Raw genomic sequence first — 24,957 nt, 5'->3', positions numbered from 1 at the left:
GCAGAGCAACCAGCTGCAACCTGGTTCTATGTAGGTTCTATGATTCAAAGAGTAAGGAGAACCCCATCTCGATGTATGTATATTTATATACACATACATACACACACACATAACTTATATAATTGGAAAGTTCTTTTTATAACAAAAATTAATTAAAATTAATAATTATTATAATTATATATTACACATATAAATATATAATTATAATATAATGATAAATAACATTTATATTTATAGCTAACACTATATATTAGTCTTATAGCTATATGAATAGTGAATGAAGAATTAGTAGTTAACATTTACAAAGGCTTACAAAATATTTAACTTATTTACTTGATCTTCACAAAACTTTATGAAGTAGGTACTAATTTCCCCATTTTACAGATAATGACACTGAGGCACAGAATTTTAAGTGGAATGACCCAGGATTACATAACAGAACTTAAAGTTTTTTAATCCAAGTGCAGAAGCCTTTAATGGACTTCTCTCCAGTCAGTGCTTCTATCCAAAATCTTTCCTTTACAGTATATTGCCTCTTTTTGCATATTTATCTATGAAGAAGAAAATTTGCTGTCCACCAGACCTTATATGGAATCTCTACTGCCCTCATGTTTCCATGCACCCACTTCTTTAAATTCAGCATGGCTTATGAGGAGTGGAGCTCACAGGTAGTATGGGTCTAAAAGTCCCCCATAATCTTTTCCAGGTTCTTCTGTAGCAGGGCCATTAGTCTTAGATTGTAGACTCCAAGAGGACAGGGAGTCTTCTTGGTAAAGAGCTAGAACATCTCCCACAGAGAGGGATCTAACACATTTCCAGTTGATGGTGATTATGATGGCAAAGATTTTTCAAGAGGTCTTTGCTATAGAGAGCTGGGAGCAGAGGGGAATATAAAGAGAAGGGAACTGTCCTCAATGGTTCCAAAGAGACCTTACTAATGTTTTAAGCAGATAAGCTGTTAATAGGAGCCAGCCAGACTTAATCAGAGCCACCTGCCCAGGCCCTGCCCACAGACTCCTTGCCAAATATGTGCTTTAGAGCATTTGGCATCAAGCGCAAGGACGAGGGTTGAAAGATGACCTGGCTAGGGCACTAAGGAAAACCAGCTGCTTGGCTGGATCCACTGAAAGGAGGTGGAGGCCCTGGGGGGTGCCACAGACACAGGACTTGTCAGAGACAAGTCCTGATGGGAATGTAGCTGGTCCCAGGGATGCAGAAAGGAAGGGAGTCCCTTCCTCCTGCTCAGATTGACAATTGTCCTGTAGAATTTGTCCCATGTGAGAAAGGTAGCTTTTCTCAAGGGAGTGTTACCTAGTAGCCTGGATTATCTGGGGGAGTTGAGAAAAAAGCAAGGCCATCTCTATGCCTCTGCCTTCCTCATGCTCATACCTTTTGAAATCCTACCCATCCTTTAGTACCTAGAGCAACTGCCACCTCCTACAGAAGGCTTCTCCATTTCTCCTTGGCTGAAAAATTGCTATCCTTTCTTCAACCTCACAGGACATTTTGTAGATGTCTGATGCTCTTGTATTCTATTTTTCATTTGACTTATTCAAGAATTATTGCATATTAATTGTATGATCATATATCTCTCTGAATGTGTTGTGTTCTATTTTTTCTACTAGATTATAAGCTGCATGCGAGCAGGCATAAAGTTTCATTATTTATATCTTAATTAGTATCTCCTTAGAACAGGGCTTTTTAAACTTTTTCTGCAGCCTCTTTTCACCCAAGAAGTTTTCATGTGACCCGGGTATACAGATATATAAAATAAGCAAACATATCAAACATTTACTAATTTCATATCCCCATACTCATTTATGAGATCCCATATATAAGGTCTTGACCTATATGGGTCATGTGGAGCTGGGTCTTAGAAGAAGAGAGGAAGGAAAGAAGGGAAAAGAAAAATAAAGGGAAGAGGAAGCATTTGGAAGCACAGATTCAGCATCTTTGGTGTCTTTGGAAGGACTATCATTTATTAAGCTGGATAAGTTTCCAGGAGACCAGGCTTATTAAGGATCCCATTCTCCTTCTTTTTCCCCAAATGTTTAACAACAACAAAAAAAAGGCCACTATCTAAGTGCTTGTTTGCTTTCCAGGTAATTCTGAATTTGGGATTTGTTTTTGTTGCTCAGTAATGTCTCTAGACATCTCTAGAGATGGACATAACTGAGCAACAAAACCCCCATTTTAGCGGTTTCTTGGCAAAAAATCATGGAGTGATTTGTCATTTCCTTCTCAGATGATTTTACAGATGAGGAAACTGAGATAAATAGGATAAAGTAACTTGCTCAGGGTCATACTGCTAAGAAGTATCTGGACTTTTGAAGAGTCTTTCTGACTCCAGGTCCTGCATTCTATCCACTGTGCTTCCTAGCTGCCCTGACTTTGGGATAGGGAAGGAGGAATAGGTTCATCAGTATTTAACTTCTTTCAAGAGCAAAATCCTCAAGCAGTATTTTTTTTTTTTTTTGGTGAATTCCAGCCTTTTGCGTCTAGTAGACAGTCTCAATTGACATCCAAAGTGGGTTGCAGGCCTCTTGGATTACTTCCCTGCCAGGGCTCAGAATTCCCATTAATTAGCTCTCATTTTTCTCCCTCTCTATCACTATCCCTGTCTCTTTCTCCCTGTTCCTCCCACCTCCCTTTTCCTCCTTCCCTTTCCCTCTCCCTTTTTCTCCCTTTCCCTCTCCCTCTCTCTCTCTCTCTTTGTCCCTCTCCCTTTCCTTTTTTTCTTTTCTTCTTCTCCCTCTCCCTTTCTCTCTTTCTCCCTCCCTCCTTCCCTCTCTCCCTTTTCCTCTCTTTCTCCCTCCCCTCCCACTCCTTAAAAACTACCAGTTCCATTCTCCTCTTGTGTCAAAGTAACACTCCTCCAGCCATATATATAGCCACTAAGCTTGCTCTTCTCCTTGACTTCTAAATTTTCCAACACATAATAAGCACATAATAGGTGCTTAATAAATGTTTAGTGACTGACAAAGTTCCAGCCATATCTTCTACTGTACTCTATATCCTTTTCATTCCTCCCACTGCCCACCCACAGTCCAACATTTCTTTGTGGCTTGGCAACCCCAAAGATAAAATAGGCTAGTTACCACAAAGCCTCTGCCAGACCTCCAACCTGCTCTTGCAATTCATAGAAATGAAAAATCCTAAACCTAGAAGGATACTCCTGAAGTCATCCAATATAAGAATTGGTTTATTGGTTTAATGGAGAGCTATTGTAAGAGGTCTGCCTCATTTAATGTAAACAAACAAAGGTAGGACTAGGACCAGTGAATAGCAATAATAGGCAGTCAGATTTTGGCAAAATATAAAGAACATTCTAACAGAGTTACCTGACAAAAAAAGTCTATTGAATGAAGTGGTGAGTTCTCTGTTATTAGAAGTAATTAGAAAGTGTCTACACGGTCTAATGGATAGAGTATTTTTTTTTATCATTTATATAATTTTTATCATTTTTAAAGATGACCGATCTCACAGTGTGATAGCTTGACTCACTTGTGAATCAGATTTAAGTGAGGCAGAGTTGCACAAAGTCTTGAGTCTCACTCTCTCTTCCAGAGCCATTGAAATTCCGTAGCAGGACAGAAGGCAAGACACCTGGCAATGGCCAGGATGCAGTAGATAATCTTGGTATACCAAAGGTCCGACCAAGTTCTTAGTGCTCTACAGCACATGTTCAGCTGCCTCCATGGCCACTGGGACAAAACATTCTCATCTGTCCATTCTGCTTTGGGGGAAGTCTTGGCATGCTTGGAGCAGACATTCCCCAACTCACCAATGGTTGAGACCTATTGGTTACCCTCAACTACTTTAGACCATCTGCCCAGATGTTTTGCTGGGTATACTATAGGTTCTTGGAGACATAGATGAGTGCTGAGTGCCAGGTGGGCATCAGAGGTGGATAAGCAGCCCTGAAAAGGGCAAGCCCTCGCACCAGAGGTGCTAGTAAATGTCTGAGATCAGATTTAAATTCAGGAAGATGAATCTTCCTGATTCCAGGCCCATACTCTATCTACATTCCATCTAGCCACTCTGTGGCTGGCTATCTGTATGCATCCTGTTTTAACACATCATTCTTAAACTCTGTGATTTCTAGGCAGCTGAAATATAAATCCTAATGTATCCCTTCTAAATTTTAGTTTATCCACAGCTATTAATGATTCAACTTGGTTAGTCTGTAGTCAGTCAATAAGCATTTATTAAGCACCGACTGTGTGCTAGGGACTGGACTAAGTCTTGAGGATACAAGTGTAAAAATAGGCCCTGCCCTTATGAAGATCACATGCTACACTGAAGGAGACAATATGCAAACAAGCATTTATATAACAAGATATATGTAGGGAGAACTGGAGATATTCTCAGAGGGAAGGCATTAGCAATGGGGAGAAGCAGGGAAAGGTCTCCAACAGAAATTGGAGTATCCTTATAAGCTCAGTTGTTTCTAGAATGTTAAAGAACTAACAGCATATTCTGAATTTTGACATCCTGGGACAAAGCTCCACTTTCCCCTCTCCCTCACTAGTTATAGTTTTGGTGCTTAACAAATGCTTACTGAATGGAAATGAATGGTGTAAGTGGTGTGTCCTACCAGTGGATGTATTGTCTATATCAGTGGTTGCTAATCTTGATTCATTGTCCCATTTTCAAAGTGAAAAAAAAATTTCCATGGAATCAATCAATACCTCTAAATCCAAGCATACATTCATTTTCAGTCAACAAACATTTATTAAGCACTGAAGCAGTATTAATGGGGATCGGTGGGAAGCAAAATAGAGCTTTATCCCAAATTTACCAAAATTTAGAAGGAATACTATTAACATTTAGAAACAACTGAGCTTAGTAATGATAATGTGTCAAAATAGGAAGCAAACAGATAAGGATGGCTTAATAGCATAGTGGATAGAGTGCAGAACCTGGAGTCAGGAAGATTCATCCTCCTAAGTTAAAATCTGGCCTCAGACACTTCCTGGCTGTGCAACAGTGGGCAAACCACTTCACCCCGTTTGCCTCAGTTTCCTCATCTGGAAAAGGAAATGATACACCACTCCAGTGTCTTTGCCAAGAAAACTCTAAATGGGAATTCAAAGAGTTGTACACATTGAACAACAGATAGTATTCACACACCCACACACACCCCCACACCATTTCAGGTCAGTTCTTCCCTGATTTGACCCTTCTAATTCCTACCAGGCTCCAAGTCTCCCCAAATCTCTGCTTTTGCACTCTCCCCACCAACAAATGTTATTGGTTCTGGAATTGGTTCTGGTTCTGGAATCAGACTGACCTGAATTTAAATTTGTCCCAGATGCTAGCTGTATAATCTTGGGAAAGCCACTTAGTGTTTGTCTGCCTCAGTTTCCTCCTATAAAATGTAATACTGATAGCACCTATCTTGCAGGATTGTTGTAAAGATCAAATGAGATACGATTTGTAAAGCATTTAGCATGTGGCTGGCACAAATAATGCTTATTCACTTCTTACTGGCTTAGTTATAATTAAACTATATATATATATATATAATTAAACTATTCAGCACCTACTGTATGCAAGAAGATCAGTCCTAAATGTCCTATACTTGAAACTTTCTAAAGAACATTGTCCAGGTTCCTCCACCAAACCTACTTTAATACTTGTCTAGTCCTGCCTGTTGGGAAATTCTTGCTTGTTGCTTACCCAAATCCTTTCTGCCATGTTGTTGTTGTCCAGTAATTTCAGTCATGTCTGCATTTGGAGTTTTTCTGGCAGAGATACTGGAATGGTTTGCTATTTTCTTCTCCAGCTCATTTTACAGATAATGAACTGAGGCAAACAGAGGCAAATGACTGGCCTAGAGTCACACAGCTAGTAAATGCCTGAGGCTGGATTTTGTATGGAATAGAGAAAGATAAGGTGAAGAAATAACAGGAATGTATGAATTCTTTTACTGTATTTTATTTTCATTATTTCTGTGTTTCCCCTATGACCTGTATTATTAATATGTTCAAGCTCATATTTACTTGACTTTGGCCTATAAACATATTTATTTAACCTGAGCTGATAACATTTATCAATATTTGATATTTATCGATATTTAATCTATTAGCTTGATCACAATCTGCTTGATTAAGCCTAAAGGCCTGATTTTCTGTTTCCTAGAAATAAGGGGATTTCAGGGAAACAGAAACCTTCCATTCCAATTTCTCCAAATAGCAACAACCAATTAGATGCCTCCCCTCCCCTTCTCAATGCTCTCTTACTTGTGATTAATTTCTTGTATAAAAGCTATGTATCTTTACTACTTCTTTAGCCCTCCTACCGCAAGCTTTCTCTTTCTTATCTCATGATGGGATGGCTCATCCTCTGGGGATTTTTAATAAACAACTTTTCTGCCTTCTACTGAGTGATCTCTGAGTAATCATTCTGGGTAAGGGTCTTCTACATCCCTCACAATTTGAACTCAGGAAAATGAATCCTCTTGACTCCTGTCGTTTTTCTACATAATCTTGATCAACTTCTTTCCAGCTGACCCTGAATGCTTCACTTTCTTACTTTATAAATTTTAAGAACTTATATATTTAGTTGAATTCTTTTCTTCAATATGTGCATCTTAGGAAACTATACAATTATTCCAATATTTACTGGTGCTCAAAAATTTTTTCCAGTATCCTGTTTTAGGATTACAGAACTAGAGGGGGCATCTTCCACCCACACAATAGTCCCAGTCAACATCCTCAGCACACTGCCTGATATATGGGTAAGAACTCAGTAAATGATTATGATGGACTTATCCTGATTGGGGGAAGGGGGGGTTTATAATAACAATAATATCTAGTATTTATATAGTGCTTGAAGATTTGCAAGATATTTTACATGCTATTTCATTTAATATTCTTTCTCTTTCTCTCTCTCTCTCTCTCTCTCTCTCTCTCTCTCTCTTTATTTTGGCTGAGGCAATTGGAATTAAGTGACTTGCCCAGGGTCACACAGCTAAAAAGTGTTAAGTTTCTGAGGCTATATTTGAACTCAGATCCTCCTGACTTCAGGGCTTGTACTCTATCCACTGCACCACCTAGCTGTTCCTCATTTAATTCTCATAATAAATCTTTGAGGTAGATGTTATAATTATCCTGATTTTACAGATGAAGAAACAGAGAAGTTAAGTCATTTGTCCAGGATCACATAGCTAGTAAGAGATTGAGGCAGGATTTGAATTTAAGTTTTGACTTCTAGCACTATTCATTAGGCCACCATTTCCTCCCCCTTCCTTGTTAAAAATCACCTCTAGTAAGAGGGAACTCACTACTTCATTCAGTAGCCTTCCGCTGTCAGCTTTAATTATTTATATTTAATTTATTTTGAGCCAAAACCTGACTCCCTATAATTTCTCTCCAATGGCCTTAGTTCTTCTCTTGAGGGCAACAAAGAACAAACTCATTCCCTTTTCTTTCATGATAGACCTTCAAATATTTGAAAGCAATTATCATATCTCCCTTTAATCTTTTCTTCTCTAGACTAAACATTCCTAGTTCTGAAGGCTTATATGAAGTGATACAGAGTGAAGAAAGCAGAATTAAAACAACAATATACACACTGACTATACTGACTATGTAGAAAAAAAAAAATAAAAGCAACAAAATCTGGAAAAACATGTAGAAGAAAATGAGTTCAGAAGGGGACATTGAAGCAAACAGTTCATTTTTGTCAATGTCATACCAACATTAATATACACATTCAAAAATAAATGATAAATAGTGATATTTATGGTTCATCTTTTATTCCTGTTTGTTTCTGTTAATGATTATTAAGTTTGGAATACTCAGGGAGAAAACAAAACAAACATGACCAATTCCTTGCACCGTTCCTCATATGACATAGTTTTAAGACCTCTCACTCACTCAGTTACCCCACCCTGCTTGGATGTGCTCCAGTTAGCCAGTAATCCTAAAATACACACAATTTCAATGATGACCACAATAATGTAGAAGGGGAAATTTTTTTGAAAGTTAAGATTTTTGATCAATGCAATGAGCAATCTTGCAATCTTAACTCTAAAAGGCCAATGGTTGAAACATATTGTTCTCCTCAAAGAGATGATAGGCTATAAGTGGGAAAGAAGATATATTAACTGATATCGACAATGAATTGGTTTGTTTTACTTTACTATACTTTTTTGTTATGGGGAGAATCTTTTATTGAGGAAGTATAGTCAATGAAAAGTGATATTGCTGAAAAAAAAGAATAATATTTTTAAAAGAATGGAAGGAAGAAATGAAGAACAAAGAAAAAATAGGGAGGGAGGGGGTAAAAGAAGAAAGGAAGGAGGGAGGGAAATAGAGAAGGAAGGAAAGAAGGAAGAAAAGAAGGAAGGGGGGAAAGAAAAGATGTAAGAAAGGACGAATAGACCTAGATCATAGATTAAAGGCTACAATTGACTTCAGAGGCCATCTAATCCCATCCCTTAAATTTACAGATTAAAAAAAAAAAAAACTGAGTCTTGGGGATATTAAGTCACTCAGTCAAGGTTATACAGGCAATGTGTTTACGTAACTATTTGGAAAATAATAGAATAAGATGCTTGAAGCAAGTCCAGTTCCTGGACACATCTTTAAAAAACAACCAATAGAAATGTCAAATTATTGGTCAGGGGTAAAGGAATGGATCTGAAAAAATCTGAAAATAAAATCAATCAAAATAAAAAATGAGCAAAATGAAGATGAGTACCAGCAAAATTAAAAAAATAATAATAACATGGAATAACTGAATTATCTAATATATTAGAAGAAACACACATGGACTAAGGATCACTGGATAACATTTCAAAGAAGCATCCTCAAATAGCCAAATGGAACATTCAAAGAAAATGAGCAAGATATAAACATTAATAAGGAAATCACAAGCCCCTCTAAAATTAGGCTTTCTCCAAGTTACCAATTATCTCTTCATGGCCAAATCTAATGTCTTGTTCTCAGTCTATTTTCTTTTCTTTTTTCTTTTTTTTTAAAGAACTCATCCACTTTAACCTCTCTACATTTTATGTGATATCTTCTCCAAGATACTCTCTCTTCTCTCTAGGTTTTCTTGGTCTTGTTTCTTGTTCTCTCTCTTACTTCTACTCCCTGTGTGCCCATTCCTTCTTTGCTGAATCATTATTCTTGTCAAATCCCCTAACTATGGATGTACTCCAAGGCTCTATCCTAGATATATTCTAAATATTATAGAACCCATTAGGTGCTTTTCTCTTTACTTTCTGTGCTTTATCACTTGGCAGATCTTATCCATATTATCTCTATGCAAGTGATTAAAAAATCTATTTATCTATATAAACCTTGGCTGTCTTTAGAATTCCAATCCTACATCACAAACTATTTGTTAGATATTTCAAATTCGATGTCCCATTGGAATAATGAATATAAAACACTAGAAACTAAATTTATCTTTTCCTTAAAATTATTATTTGTGATTAATTGAAGTAAAAGAAGAGGTTAAAGTAAAAAAAAATATGAGAAAAACTGAGGTTATGATTAAAAGATGCTAAAAAAAATGGCTTTAGACATTTATTTGCTGTGTGATCCTGGACAAGTCACTTAATCTTTTTTTTTTTTGTTTGTTTCTTCATAAGTAAAAATGAGCTGGAGATGGAAATAGCAAACCACTCCAGTATCTTTGCCAAGAAAACCCCAAATGTAGTCACCAAGTGTCCAGACATGACAAACAACAACTTTAACAATATGGGGAGGAAATAATGTAGAAAGAAAATAGCCAATGTGGAAAATATAATATTTGTACAATGGGCAACGCAGATCAAGTGGGACAAATACTTCTGAAAATAATTGAATTATTCAAAGAATTGAGAAATATACAGGATCATATTGTAGATCTCAAAGATAGATCACAAGCAAGCTTAGGAATGCTGACATACCAGAGAATATAGAGAAAATAAATAATCTAGATGCTAAATTCTAGAATTAGCCAACACGAGCTATGATATATACAAAGGGTAAAAATCCATAGGGCTCTGACAAAGACAGATTCTGGATTCAGTACTACTATATGAAATCCAAAATTATAATGTTAAGGAAAAACATTTGAGCTATCAGAAAAAATACTGAAATTATCTACTAAAGAAGTCATCATATTAAACTTCTCAACAGGGACAAAGGACAATTAAAAGAACTGGAATACAGCATAAACAAAATTAAAAAGCATGAATTTCTTCATTATCTACCCAATAAAACTCAGTATTTTTTTTTTGAGGCAAGCAATACACATTTGAAAATCTACCAGTTTAAAAAATTTGCAGAAAGAAATATCCACTTCAAGGAAATCTTCCCAAAATAGCTAAGTCTTTGAGTCCTTTCAAAAGTACTTAAGACAATTCACACTTCTCAGAGTGAGATAAATCATTTGCTAATGCAACCCATGTGTCAACTAAAGACAGATTAGGTTCAGTCTTGGAGACTTAATTGAAAATAGCATCATGGCTTGAGCCTCCACCAAAGAAGTGGAAATCTACTCTCTGGAAACATTTGAATTCTACTTGCTTCTCAGTTATTCTAGTTAGTACATCAGTTAGCAGCCAAAGCTGCCAATGAAAGCAGAAATTTATTACAAAATAGATAAGGGTATAAATGGAATTGGACCCAAGTCCAGTAGTCAGGACCAAATTGCCAAGAGCAATAAGAAAAATCTCTGCAATGTAGGTGGAGGTGGAGCATCTTTGGGGAAGACTGGATTGGCATCACCTCTCAGTCTTGGTCCTCCTTGCTTCTTGCTTTCTGTGAGAGCATTACCTTTGTTACAATCCCATAGATCTTATCTTAGCTCAGAAAGCCTGAGGATGGGGTCCAATAGCCCATTCTTTCACTGCTGCCACTGTCTTTCATGACTGGAACTCTCTCTCTCCTCATCTTTACTTCCTAACTTCCTTCAAGCTTTTCCCAGTCCTTTCTTAGTCTTAATGCTTTATTTTTGAGACTAATCCTAATTTATTCTGTATATATCTTGTTTATACATAGTTGTTTGCAATTGTTTCCTCCCAGTCTCAGAGCAGGGACTGATCTTTGCCTTTTTATTTTTGGATCCTCAGCATTTAGTATAGTTGTTCAGTCCTTTTTCAGTAGTGTTTAACTATTCATGACTCCATCTGGAGTTTTCTTGGCAAAGATGTTGAATTGGGTTGCCATTTCCTTCTCCAACTCATTTTACAAATTGGGAAACTGAGGCAAACTCAGTTAAGTGACTTGCCTAGGAGTGTCTGAGGCCAGGATTTGAATTCAGGAAAATGAGTTCCTGACTCCAGGCTCAGCGCTCTATCCACTGCACCAGCTGATTGCACCAGATACATAGTAGGTACTTAATAAATGCTTGTTGCCTGACTATTGCAACACTCACCTATTTTTGCTTTCATAGAACTTTTTGTATTTGTCTGATATGAATCCTGTCCTTACAAGAAGCTTTTTCTCCACCAATTCTTTTCATTTCAGAATGAAACAATTTCATTTAATCACTACACTAACAATAAGAGAAAAACAAAAGGGGGGGGGGGAAGAGAGAAAATAATCCTCAGAGTAATCCTAGAGTAAAACTATTGTGCTTATAAAGGGGAGGTTTAAGATGAAGTTATCTGCCTACTTATCAATACTGAATGGAAGAACCAAAGAGTAGTTATAAGTCTGTTTATTTGTTTTATTTGGAAAGGCAGTAAGGTACAATACAAAGAACATGGGACCCCTTGACTCTTTCTATGTGACACTGGGCAAAATCACTTGATTTTCCTAGACTTTATTTTTTTTCATCTATAAACATGAAGGTTTTGGACTAGATGGCCTTAAGATTGTTTCCAGCTCTAAATCTATAATCCTATTAAATGAAGCAAATTGAGATTAGCAGAACTGGATTCACATCCGCACACATTGGCTACAGCTATACATTAAAAAAAAACAACATATCTTAGGAGAACCTCATATGGAAATGAAAAGAGACAGAGAAAATTCATGTTTTCTTTTGTTCCATTCATTTTCTTGTTTCTGGTGAATGCTAAAGGATCTATGTAATATTTTGTTGTCTACTTTGTAATTTCATTGTGTTGCCTTTATTGTTGATGGCTCTTTACATTCATCATAAACTCTTCATTTATTTATTTATGTTGCATTTTTTCCCAAATAGTATTTTATTTGTAGATAGTTTTCAACAATCATTTTTGTAAGATTCTGTGCTCTACATTTTTTCCCTCTCTCCCTTACCTCCCCCCTCCTAAGATAGCAATCTGATATAGATTAAATATGTGCAATTCCCATCATAAACTTTTTTTAAAAAGGATGCCCTACCTCTCTTGAAATATATTATTCCCACCTCATCCCCCATCACTCAAATCAGGACTTTGCCCATGGTTGTGATGTCAATATATGAGACTCAAAACTGTATGGGGATAATGTCATGCACTTATCCCTTACTGCCACCCCATAGACAGTAAGACAATAATCTCTTCAGGAGAAGAACCAGAAATATCCACCCTATACTTCAGGGGACATCCATGAGGTCAGGACCAGTCAACACTTAGTGCTGCTGCATTGGTTCTGGAAAAGAATGCAAGCCAACCTCTAATGTAAAGCAGTCTCTTGGCACTTCTCTCTCTCAGACTCCATTTCCCAGCCCCACAGCCAGCAGAGGGGGTCTCAAATGCTTCATGCTGAATAGGGACCTGGTTTCCATCAGTCCTGGTGCCTTTGCCAGGCACTACCAAGTGGGGACTGTTTACTTTCCCGCACAGCGGCATATCTGGGGTCTCAGACAAAGCCCCAGGGGTTGGTGATCCAGATCCTACATGTGCCCAAGAAATCTCCTCCAGGGCACCAAGGCCAAGGCAAGAGTGCCAACCTTGTGGGGAGGCAGAGACAGAGCCAAGGATAGAACCCACAGTGCCAAAGTCTCCAGGCTGCTTTGAAGCTTACTAACTATGAAAGCCTTATATACTCTCACTGGTTCATCAGGCTAGCCATTCCTTTCTCAAGGAGCATCTACTCTTCTGCATACAACTGGGCATTTAGCTACTTCTCTGGTCCCCAACACTGGACTTTTTTAGCTATCAAGAAAAGATAGGACATTGGATATAATTCCCTGTCCGTGAGTTTTGCCTTGCCTAAGAAAACCAAGTCATTATCTTTAGAGCTTTAGCAGTCTGCCACAGACCTAGTCATACTCAGGCCATGGTCTCTGTTTTGCTATCCTTTCTCCATTCCCAGTTTCATTTTTTTTTTTTTTTTTTTACATTTCACAGTCAGCATTTCAGCGATATAATTTATATTGAAATATATAATAGTTGACATTTATATATCTTATTTAATTTCACAAAGCTCTTATTTTTGTATAGGTATATTCCTCTTGAGTTAAGAGAGATATACTATTTATGACTAGGGGCATGATAGTTCAATGATATTCTTGCCCTGGTCAGATTACATTTAGAATATTATATGGGGCAGTTAGGTGACAACCTAGGCAGATAGAGCAACAAGCCTAGAATCAAAATCTAAGTTTAAATCTGACCTCAGATACTGACTAGCTGTGTGACCCTGGACAAGTCACTGAATTCTGTTTGCCTCAGCTTCCTCATCAATGAGTTGGAAAAAGAAATGAAAAACTAGTCCAGTATCTTTTCAAAAAAAGATTATTTAGTTTCCAATTAATTTTTTATCTATTTATCCATGGCCCTTTACTACATGTAATTTTTATTGTATCATTATCTAAAAAGGATGTATTTGCTATTCCTGCCTTTCTGCATTTGATTGTGAGTTATGCTCTAATATATGGTCATTTTTTGTGTAAGTGGCATGTAATATACTGAAAAAAAGATATATTCCTTTCTAATCCCCATTCAGTTTTCTCCAGAGGTCTATCATACCTAATTTTTCTAGAATTTTAGAAAAATTAAATTCTAATTTAGAATTAGAAAAAGTAAAATTCTAATTATCTCCTTAACTTCTTTATTATTTATTTTGTGGTTAAATTTATCTAATTCTGACAGAGGGAGGTTGACCCTCCCCATCCCCAGTATGCTATTTCTTCTTGTAACTTATCAGTCCAGTAACTTTGCCAAGAAAATGCCAAATGAGGTAATGAAGAGTCAGATATAATTGAACTATAACTATATACAAGTTACTGTGATAGGTTCTGGGGTACACAGATAAAAAAAAACAGCTTCTGCTCTCTTCTTCTTTACCATTCCGGGGCAACTAAGTGACATAGCATGTAAGAATCCTGGATTAGATTCCAGGAAAATGGAACTTCAAATCCCATAACAGTCACATACTATTTGTGTGATTCTAGGTAAGTTACTTATCTTCCTCAGTCTCAATTTCTTCATCTGTAAAATTAAGATAATAGAACCTACTTTCTAGCACACTAAGATCAAAGAAGATAACACATAAAATGTTTTGTAAACCTAAAAGCACAGTGCGAATACTAGCTATCAATATTCTAGGAGGTGCAGCAGGAATATGTTGGAGTCAATGGGTACCTTGTTAAATTTTCAGTATGAATACTTATATCTCAAAAACTGGAAATTAAGGAGGTTCAGTGGAGAGAGCACTGGTGCTGGAGTCAGGAGGAGCTGAGTTCAAATCAGCCTCAGCCACTTATTAGCTGTGTGATCCTGGGCAAGTCACTTAACCATGTTTACCCATTGACTTCCTAAGAATTCTGAGTTCCATTTTGCATGAATGTTGAAAACTAATTTTGCATGTATTTTGAAAATAAAAAGCTATTATTAAAAAAAGAAGAATGTTGAGTTCCAAATCCTCTCCCTCCCTCTCCCCATCGAGAAGGCAAGCAGTATAATACTAACTTTATGTGTGAGGTCATGCAAAACATAGCCAATTACTTTTTATAGGAAAGCAACTAATACAATTTCCTTTACCTCTTTCGTTTATGCACACATACTACTACATATTCTTCACATGTAGTCACTCAAATATGAACCCTCAGGATGCCTCCCACCAGCCCATCCAATCACTCAAGTTCTTACTTTAGTCTCTTGGAATGACATTGTTTTCTAGATCTGATCAGGTCTTTTTATTTTGTTCCCACTTTAGCCCTCATCCATCCCAGATGTGTAGCTTTTTTTTTTTTTTTTTTTGGGACTATGTTCATTTGCAGCATTTCTAACAGAGGATTGAACCCATCTAAAAAGCTAGGGGAAAGTCCCGGTACTTATCCCATCAGCTATAGACCAGGGGATGATAGAAAGAATGATCTAACAACCATGTTTTGTTCCTTGACAGAGTAGAAAGCTTCTGACCTATTTATTTATCTTCATTGGGGAGCAGAAATCTAGATCCAGAAAGCCCAGTCCATGAACAGATAGGGAATGCCTAAATCTAGCTAAAGTTTTACTTGTCAGATGATTGGGGAAAATCATTCAGCAAATATCTTGTCTGATTGTTGTTTTCAAACCCTGTCCTTTTGCCTGAATATTTCAATTTTAACCTTAGGTAGATTTAATTCTTTTATTTTTAAGTGTTACCCCCTGCATTCCTCTGAACTGCTTCCCCACCTCAATCCATAACCAGAATTCCATCATAATACCACAGGGCCCCAAAGCAGCTGTGGTTTGGGGAGCAATACCGGAAGTCTTCCAGTTACTAGAAAGTGTATCATGTTATATCATTGTGGAGATGAGGTCAATGTGTCTATATCATCAGCTTTCAACAGTCTTCTTCTTATACCCCTTCTTCCAACAGCCTGGAACTTTAGTCCATCCTTACCTTGACAATGAGTATGATTTAGTCTCTTGTACCCTTGGGGACATTCCACTTGACCATTTTCAATCACTGGGGAAGCTGGGGAGCAAGAAAATAGGCTTAATTAAGAATACTCAACATTGAATTCATGTTATATAAATATTACAATACAAACTCAGCTATTTCTAAGATAGTATTTCTCTTCTGAGCTTTGGTCCCACAAGTCTGATTATCTGCTGGACATCTCTACCTGGTAGTTATCTCCAATTCAACATGTTAAAAATTAAACTTGTTAAAAATTGAATTAATTATGTATTCTTCTAAACTATAAGTTCTTAACTTGGGGGTCTGAATGTCATAGGTTTTAAAATATTTTGATAACTATATTTTAGTATAATTTATTTTCTTTGTAATTAAATATATTTTATGAATTTAAAAGCATGGATCCCTATGAAGCAATCCATAGATTTCCAAAAAGAATTAAGAATGCCTGGTCAAAATTCACCTCCTCTGCTAACTTTTCTGTTTTTGTTGATAGTATCACTATTCTTCCAATTACCTAAGTGTACAACATTTAATCCTTCACTCACCCTCAACCCTCCCTTCCTTCATCACTACTCAACTGCCAGATCTGCTCAAATGTCAATTATCCCTCAATATCTCTTGTACCTTTTTCCTTTTCTTTCTGAACATTACAATTTCCTTAACTTAGGCCCTCATCACCCCTCACCTGCATAGAACTGTGAGAAAAAAATTTTCCCAGGGTTCAGAGGACTTGGACTTAATTAAATTAAATTAAATTAAATTCCTAGCTCTGATAGTTATTAACTGGGAAGTTCATTTAGGTTCCCTGGTTCTCAGTTTCCTCCACTGTAAAATGCAGGGGTTGGATTGGATGTCTTTGAGGACCATTCTAGATGTATGACCCTATGACTCTTTCAATAGTCTCCTAACTGGTCTCTCTGTATCCAATTTCTCAGTGTTCCAATATATTCCATATGTTGCCAAATTGCCGTTCTTAAATCACAGATTTGACTGTCATTCCTACTCAAAGAAATTCAATTATTCCATTGCCTTTAGGATAAATTATAAACTTCTTATTTTGGTTTTTAAGCCTTTTCCAATTTGGGTTCAGCCTGCCTTTCTCTGCTATCTATATTCCTCCCCTTCATGATCTCTACCTTCCAGCCAAACTGGCACAGGTGCTCTACTCTTGATATGTGTTCCTCACTCCAGGTACCATCTCTGTGCCTTTACAAATAGGCTGTCTTCTGGGCTTCAAATGATCCCCTCTTCACCTCTATCTCTTGGAACTTCTGCCTCTTTTCAAGATTCAATTCCAGTACCCTCTCTTTCAAGAAGGTTTTCCCCCTTCTCCCAGATGTTAGTTTCACTCCTTCTACATTCACTTTGTTTTCATTTTGTATATAGATTGTATTTATTTATTTATGAACATGTTGTATCTCCATTACCCTTCCCCTTTCCCAGTAGAATGTAAGTCTTCTCTTTTGTATTTTAATCCCAAGGGCATAGTATGCAGTCTCTGGCACAGAATATGTACTTAATAAATGCTTGTTTGATTTATATAGGAAATTTCAGCAGTGGCCAGGAGCTGTCCACAGTTGGAACTCATAGAAGAAAGAAAGAGAAGGCTGAGTCAGATTGAAATGTTATGACTCAAAAGGTATAAGTAGATTCATTGCACTGAGTGAATCAAATTGGGTTAAACAATCCTTTTTTTTTTTTTTTTTTTAACTCAAATACTCTTGGATATCTAGTTCCTTAAACTCCTTTCTATTAAATACCACTTCCTATTTTGTGCTTTGGACAGTAGCAGTCTCTCACATTGCTGATTGTGATATTGCTTCTAGACTTTGGACAACTGTCTTGCCTCTGGCCCTTGCCTCTCTGTAATTGTGTAAAAGTCTGCCTCATCTGACTTTCCCCTTGCTTCTGATCCCGCTGATCCCAAAAGAATCTATACTGCTGAAGACAGTTTTGCTTAGACTAAATATGCCCTGCCAGCATCAAAACCCTCAGCATAATATCATCTGAAGTATAACTTTAACCTTATTCACAGTGTGGAGATAGAGGGAACAGTACACTATAGGAAAGCAGCTAATAGAATTCCATGTACCCTTTTCCCCCTCACACACTTCCTACTAGATACTCTTCACATGTAGCCATTCAAACAAGAATCATGAGGAGAGAAAGGAGCTGTGATCTTTTCCCGAAGTAAAGTGCATAAAAATAGTATACTATTTTAGGAAGTTCAAAGAAACTGTATGTTATTATTACCATATATTCAATGCTGTCAGTAATCCATTAATTCAAGGAACCCATATGTGCAAAAAAATGCTTGTGGCAGCCCTAAATGGCTGCCCATCAGTTGGAGAATTACTGAATAAGTTATGGTATATGAGTGTTATGGAATATTATTGTTCTGTAAGAAATGGTCAGCAGGATGATTTCACAGAAGCCTGGAGAGACTTATATGAACTGATGCTAAGTGAAGTGAGTATTACCAGGAGATCATTGTACATAGCAACAATAAGATTATAGGATGATCAATTCTTATGGACATAGCTTTTTTCAACAATGAGGAGATTCAGGCCAGACCCAATGGTTTTGTGATGAAGAAACCCATCTACACCCAGAGAGAGGACAGTAGGAATTGAGTGTGTATCAAAATATAATATTTTCACTTTTTGTTGTTATTTGCTTGCATTTTATTTTCTTTCTCATTTTTAACTTTTTGATCTGATTTTTCTTGGTAAGCATGATAATTGTGGAAATATGTATAGAAGAATTACACATGTTTAACATATATTGGATTACTTGCCATCTAGGCAAAGGGGTGGAAGTTTGTTTTTATTTCTTTACTTATTTTTAATAGTAATAATTACACTTTGTTTTTCAACTACATGAAAAAATAATTTTTATCATTCACTCTTGCAAAACCTTGTGTTCCAAATTTTTTTTCTTCCCTCTCCCATCTCCCGTCCCCTGGACAGCAGATAATCTAATATAGGTTAAACATATGCAGTTCTTATGTCCAAAGCACTATGAAACTGTGCACACCCTTTGATCCAACTGTGTTTCTACTGGGCCTGTGTCACAAAAAGATTATAAAAGAGGAAAAGATGTCCACATGTGCAAAAATGTTTGAAGCAGCTCTTTTTATAGTGGTAAGAAACTGGAAATTGAATGGATGCCTATCAGTTGGAATATAGTTGAATATGTTATGGTATATGAATGTTATGGAATATTATTTTCTATAAGAAACAATCAACAGGATGATTTCAAAAAGATCTGGAGAGATTTTCATGAACTGGTGCTAAGTAAATAGAAGCAGGAGATCATTATATATGGTAACAGTAAGATTACAGAAGGATCAATTCTGATGGACAGAGATCTTTTCAAAAATGAGATGATTCAGGCCAGTTCCAATGGTCCTGTGATGGAGAGAGTCTTCTGCACCCAGAGAGAAGGTGGGAACTAAGTGTGAATCACAACATAGTATTTTCACTCTTTTTGTTGTGTTTGCTTTGCTTTTGTTGTTGTTGTTGTTGTGTTGTTTGCTTGCATTTTGTTTTCTTTCTCATTTTTTCCCTTTTTGATCTGATTTTTCTTGTGCAGCATGATAATTGTGGAAATATATATGGAACAATTACACATGTTTGATATATATTGGATTACTTGCCATCTAGGCAAAGGGGTAGAAGGAAGGGAGGGGAAAATCTGGAACTCAGAGTTTTGCAGGGGTGAATGCTGAAAATTATCTATTCATATGCTGTGAAAATAAAAAGCTTTAATTAAACATATGTACAATTCTTTTAAACACATTTCCATATTTATCAGGAACAAAACTTAACTTTAACATAAAATTCAAAGTCAAGAAAAAATCTTGGAAAATGAGTCAACAACAACAACAGCAAAAAGAAGTTGACTACCAAAAACTACTGTAGTACCAGGGAAGACCAAGACATAAACTAAGAAGAAGACAACAATGTAAAAAGAGCTAGCAAAAAACCAAAACAAAACAACTTCAAAGAAAAAAAATGTTAATTGGGTTTTGGAAGAGTTAAAAAAAGGGATAAAACCAGTAGAGGAAAATCTGGGAAAAGAAATGAGAGTGATACAAGAAAATTATGAAAAGAGAATTAACAGCTTGGTAAAAGAAGCATAAACAATATTGAATAAAATGATTCTTTTAACAATAGAGTTGGCCTAATGGTAAAAGAGGCACTAAAATTTGGTCAAAACAAACAAAAAACAGAATGGTCCAGATGGAAAAAGAGAGGCGAAATCATTCTGAAGAAAATAATTCCTTAAAAATTAGAATTGGGCAAGTAGAAGCTAATAGCTTCATGAGACATCAAGAAACAATAAAACAAAATTTAAAAATGAAAAAAATTGAAGAAAATGTAAATTATCTCATTGGAAAAACAACCAACTTAAAAAAGAGATTGAGGAGCGATAATTTGAGAATCTTTGGACTATCTGAAAGCCATGATCAAAGAAAGAGCTTAGACATCATATTTCAAAGATAATTATCAAGGAAAACTGCCCTGATATCTTAGATTCAGAGTATAAAACTTAAACTTGAAAGAACACACTAATCACCTCCTGGAAGAGATCCTAAAATTAAAACTTCCACGAACATTATAGCCAAATTTTAGAGCATCTAGATCAAAGAGTAAATATTTTGAATAACCAGAAAGAATTAATTCAAATATTGAGAAGCCACAGTCAGGAATATACAAGATTTAATGGCTTCTACTTTAAAGGATTGGAGGACTTTGAATGTAATGTTCTGGAAGGCAAAGGAGCTAGGATTACAACCAAAAATAATTAACCCAGCAAGACTGAGTAGAATCCTTAGGGGGAAAATAGAGGAGTAAAGGGAAGTATATAGAAATAGTATATACTCTCTTAGGAAGCTCATGCATGTTATTATTATTGATATATTCAATTCAATCAATAATTCATTCATTGAACATTTATAAAGAATCTATTATGGAAGCGGTCAAGATGGTGGATCAGGGGCAGCCATCCAGCTGGATTCTCCTAATATTCCCTTCCAAATAACTTTAAAACAATGAATCAAACCAGATTTTGAAATGGCAGAGCAATCAAATTCCTGGTGAAAAGAGCAGAACTGAATAGAAAATTTAATATTCAAACAGAGTTGATTTGAGGAATGGAAGAGGTAGTAAAAATAGAAGAGATGTAAAGTTAAATCTCAATTATCCAAGCTAAGAGAAAGGAAAAGAGGTGGAGCTAATTCCAAACAATAAACAATTGAATAGATGTTCCTATTTAGCTTTAATATACAATAAGAAAAATTCACTCAAGAATGCACATACCAATGTTCATCCCTTCAATAATAACTGAGTCATAATTGCAGATAATATCAATATTTGTTCTTATTTTCACTTGACTTCCCCAAAACTTTTCTACACATCACAGGAAGAAACCAGAACTATTCTCATTAAAATTCTGAATTATCAGAATTCACTACAATTCTTGTCAGAGAAAGGGGCTTGGTTCAGTTAGGTAAAGAGCTATGAACATACTACAATCAAAAGATCATCTAGCTTTGCCTTAGGAGAAGATAGCCCCTAATGACCAAATGTTGCTTAGAAAACAGATTAACAGAGTTTTAGAGTTAGAAGATCTAAACAAAAACTGGTTTATAGCTGAGGAGACAAGAGGTCCAGAAATATGAAGTAATTTACTCAGAGTTTCACATCCAGTTAGTGGCAGGGACTGAAAATTCCATCCAATGATCTCTCCACTATTCCATGATGTCTATTACTGACAGAATCTTTTTAAGGCAGTGTATACATATATACATATTATTAATATATAACATTATATAAAATATATTATAACTATGTAACAATGTTATATATTATCATAGAATATAAAATTACATAACATACATACACATATATTTTTGTATATCATGCATACACACATACCCCAATAGGCAGAATATGAATAATAAACTGAATTTGATATTTTAATAGGTGGCAAATACAAGCTCATATTAGTAGAGCACTCAATGATATTTACTTAATGAAAAGCACTGTATTTAGTGATGGGAATATAAATAGAAAAGCAAAACAGTTCCTGGTCTCAAGGATCTCCCATTTTGATAGCGGAAAGTTTCAGTTACAAGTTAGATGGAAAAGTGCCTTGACTCTGAGGATGCAGTAGCAAAGCAAAGTATAATGACTTTAAATCAAAGTCAAACAGAAAGTGAAAGGGCTTGAGGAATAGGTCCTTTTGATCTGGCTTCATAGACAGGACAAAATGTTATTAAGAAAGGAAGGGAGGAATCATTCAAAAAGGATACTAGTGAGGAAAAGATTCTGAGGAGATAAAGCAGAATTGGAATAGATAGGGTAAGGAAATTGGTGGGCATGAGAATGGAACACAGCCAGGCATGGGGGCACATGACTGCAATCTCAGCTCCTGGGAGGCCCATGATGGTAGGTCTTTTGAGCTTGAGAGTTCTGAGCTATACTAAACCACTTACGTGAGTGAGACATTAGTATGGTGAAACCCCAGGAACAGGGAGCTTTCAAGTTATTTAAGGAGGGGCAAAGTGGTCCAGATAGCAATAGAGCCTGGAAAAGTTTGTATGAACTGATGCTAAGTGAAGTGAGTAGAACCAAGAGAATATTGTATACAATAACAATATTATATGATATCAACTGTGATGTTCTTGGCTCTTTTCAACAATGAGGTGACTTGAGGCAATTCCAATAGACTTGTGAGGGACTCATTTGCATTTAGAGAGAGAACTATAAAGACTGAATGTGGATCAAAGCATAGTATTTTTACTTTGTTGTTGTTTTTTGTTTATTTGTTTGCTTGTTTTTTCTTTCACTTTTTGATCTGATTTTTCTTATGCAGCATGGCAAATATGAAAATATGTTTAGAAGAATTGCATATGTTTAATCTATATTGCATTGCTTGCTATCTATTGGGTGAGGGAAAGAAATTTGGAACACAAGGTTTTGTAATGGTGAATGTTGAAAACTATTTTTGTATGTATTTTGGAAAAATAAAAAGCTATTAAAATAATGCTTAAATTGGTTTCTGGAGTGGTAGAATAAACTATAGTTCAGGATAGAACAGTTTTCCACTCCAGCTCAATCTTAGAGGTTTGCAGGAAAGGTCTGTCTGAGAAGGGTGATGGTCGGACTTGGGCCCAGAGCAGTCACTACAGTATAGGCCACACCAGAGTGCCAGTAGCAGACCTTGGAGGCAGCTCATCAGCTGCAGCAATAACTTTGGGAGCTCTCAAAATACCCACGGTAAGGAGAAATGAAAAGAAGAATGTAGGGAATCCCTTAATGACATTAAGTGCGGGACTCTGTCACATTACCCATATGTAGTTCTGCATCACAGTCCCAGAATTAAGAGGAGAACTAGCTCATGAGAGGCCATAGGGTGGCCTTGGTCACAATTCTAGGAGGGAGAAAAGTGTTTATGGTCATTCACAAACAAGAGCACAGGTTTAGGAGAGCAATGATCACAACTCTCCTTAGATCATAACACTTTCAAAACACTGAAAATTTACAGACCTTCAGAACAAGCTCTTGAAAACAGCAGCACACACACAAAAAAAACATGAAGCTAGGAACTATGGCCCTCCACCCTGGGAACAGAACCCAAGTTTAACATAAAGTTAAAAGTCAAGAAATAAGCTGAAAGATTAGCCAATAACAACAGCAAAAATTTCTGACCATAGAAAATTACTATGGTGACAGGGAAGATCAAGACAAATTCAGAAAAAGATAAAATAGCCATATGCAAAACTTCAAAGAAAAATGTGAATTGGTTACAGGCCCAAAAAAAGAATTCTCAGAAGAACTTTTAAAAAAGGATTTTAAATATCAAATGTGAGGTAGAGGACAAATTGAGAGGGGAATGAGAATGGTGCAAAAAAAAAAAAATATGAAAAGAGAGGCAACAACTTGATAAAGGAGGTACCAAAAAATAAAGAAAAAAGTAACACCTTAAAAAACAAAATTGGCCAAATGGTAAAAGAGGCACAAAAATACACTGAAGAAAATAATTTGTTAAAAATTAGAATTGGACAAGTGGAAGCTAATAACTTGATATATGAAGAAACAATAAAATTGAGTCAAAATAAAAAATAGAAGAAAATATGAAATATATCATCTGAAAAACAACGAATCTGAAAAATAGATCAAAGAGAGATAATTTAAGAATTATTAAACTACCTCAAGATCATGATAAAAAAAGTGCTAGATATCATCTTTCAATAAAAGTATCAAGAAAATCTTCCCAGATATCCAAGATTCAGAAATAAAATACCTCTTGAAAGAAATCTCAAAATGAAAACTCACAGAAATAGTATAGCCGAATTCCAGAGGTCCCAGATCAAGGGATAATTATTGCAAGTAGCCAGGGGGAAAAACGACAACAATGAAACAACTATTCAAATATTGTGGCACCACAGTCAAGATTTACCAGCTTCTATTTTAAAGGATTAGAGAGTCTGAAATGTGATATATGATATCTTGGAGAGCAAAGGAGCTCAAATTACAACCAAGAATAACTTGCCCAGGAAAGCTGAGTATAATCCATGAGAGGGAAATGGATATTCAATGAAATAGAGGACTTTAAAGCATTCCTGATGAAAAGATCAGAGCTGAATAGAAAATTTGACTTTCAAATTACAAAACTCAAAAGAAGCATAAAAAGGCAAATGTGAAAAAGAAATCATAAGGGATTCAGTAAAGCTAAACTGTTTATATTCCTACATGGAAAGATGATACTTGTAACTCCTAAGAACTTTATCATTATTAGGACAGTTAGAAGGAGTATACATAAGAGTATAGGAATATAAATGACTATTATAGGAAAATTTCAAAAAATAAAATCTAATAAGAAAGAAGGATGCACTGAAATATAGGGGAGGGAGAGGTAGAATGAAGCAATTTATTGCATATAAAAGAAACATGAAAAGAAGGCTTTTATAGTGGAGGATGATGATGAGGGGTTGATGGGTAATACTTGAACTTTACTCTCATTGGAATTGGCCCAAAGAGATAATGACATAGACATTCAGTTGGGTATAGAAATTTATCTTGCCCTGTAAGAAAGTAGGAAGGTAAGGGGTTAAGAGAAGATGGGGTAACAGAAGAGAGGGCAGATGGAGGAAGGTGATATTCAGAAATAAAACAGAATT

General features: G+C 36.0%; 1 protein-coding gene across 1 annotated transcript in view; it reads right to left on the bottom strand.

The window, feature by feature from the left end:
- The window catches only part of LTBP2 (latent transforming growth factor beta binding protein 2), a 190,115-nt gene that overhangs the window by 48,010 nt on the left and 117,148 nt on the right, over positions 1–24,957 (bottom strand). Inside the window, exon 9 of the mRNA XM_051977602.1 lies at positions 15,747–15,821. Coding sequence (XP_051833562.1) covers positions 15,747–15,821 — 75 coding nt within the window. The remainder of the gene's footprint in view (positions 1–15,746; positions 15,822–24,957) is intronic.

Source organism: Antechinus flavipes, chromosome 2 (assembly GCF_016432865.1).
Source record: "Antechinus flavipes isolate AdamAnt ecotype Samford, QLD, Australia chromosome 2, AdamAnt_v2, whole genome shotgun sequence".
Classification (NCBI taxonomy): domain Eukaryota; kingdom Metazoa; phylum Chordata; class Mammalia; order Dasyuromorphia; family Dasyuridae; genus Antechinus; species Antechinus flavipes.
Note: the sequence above shows the minus strand (reverse complement) of the source record. Positions and strands in the feature narration are given on the sequence as shown.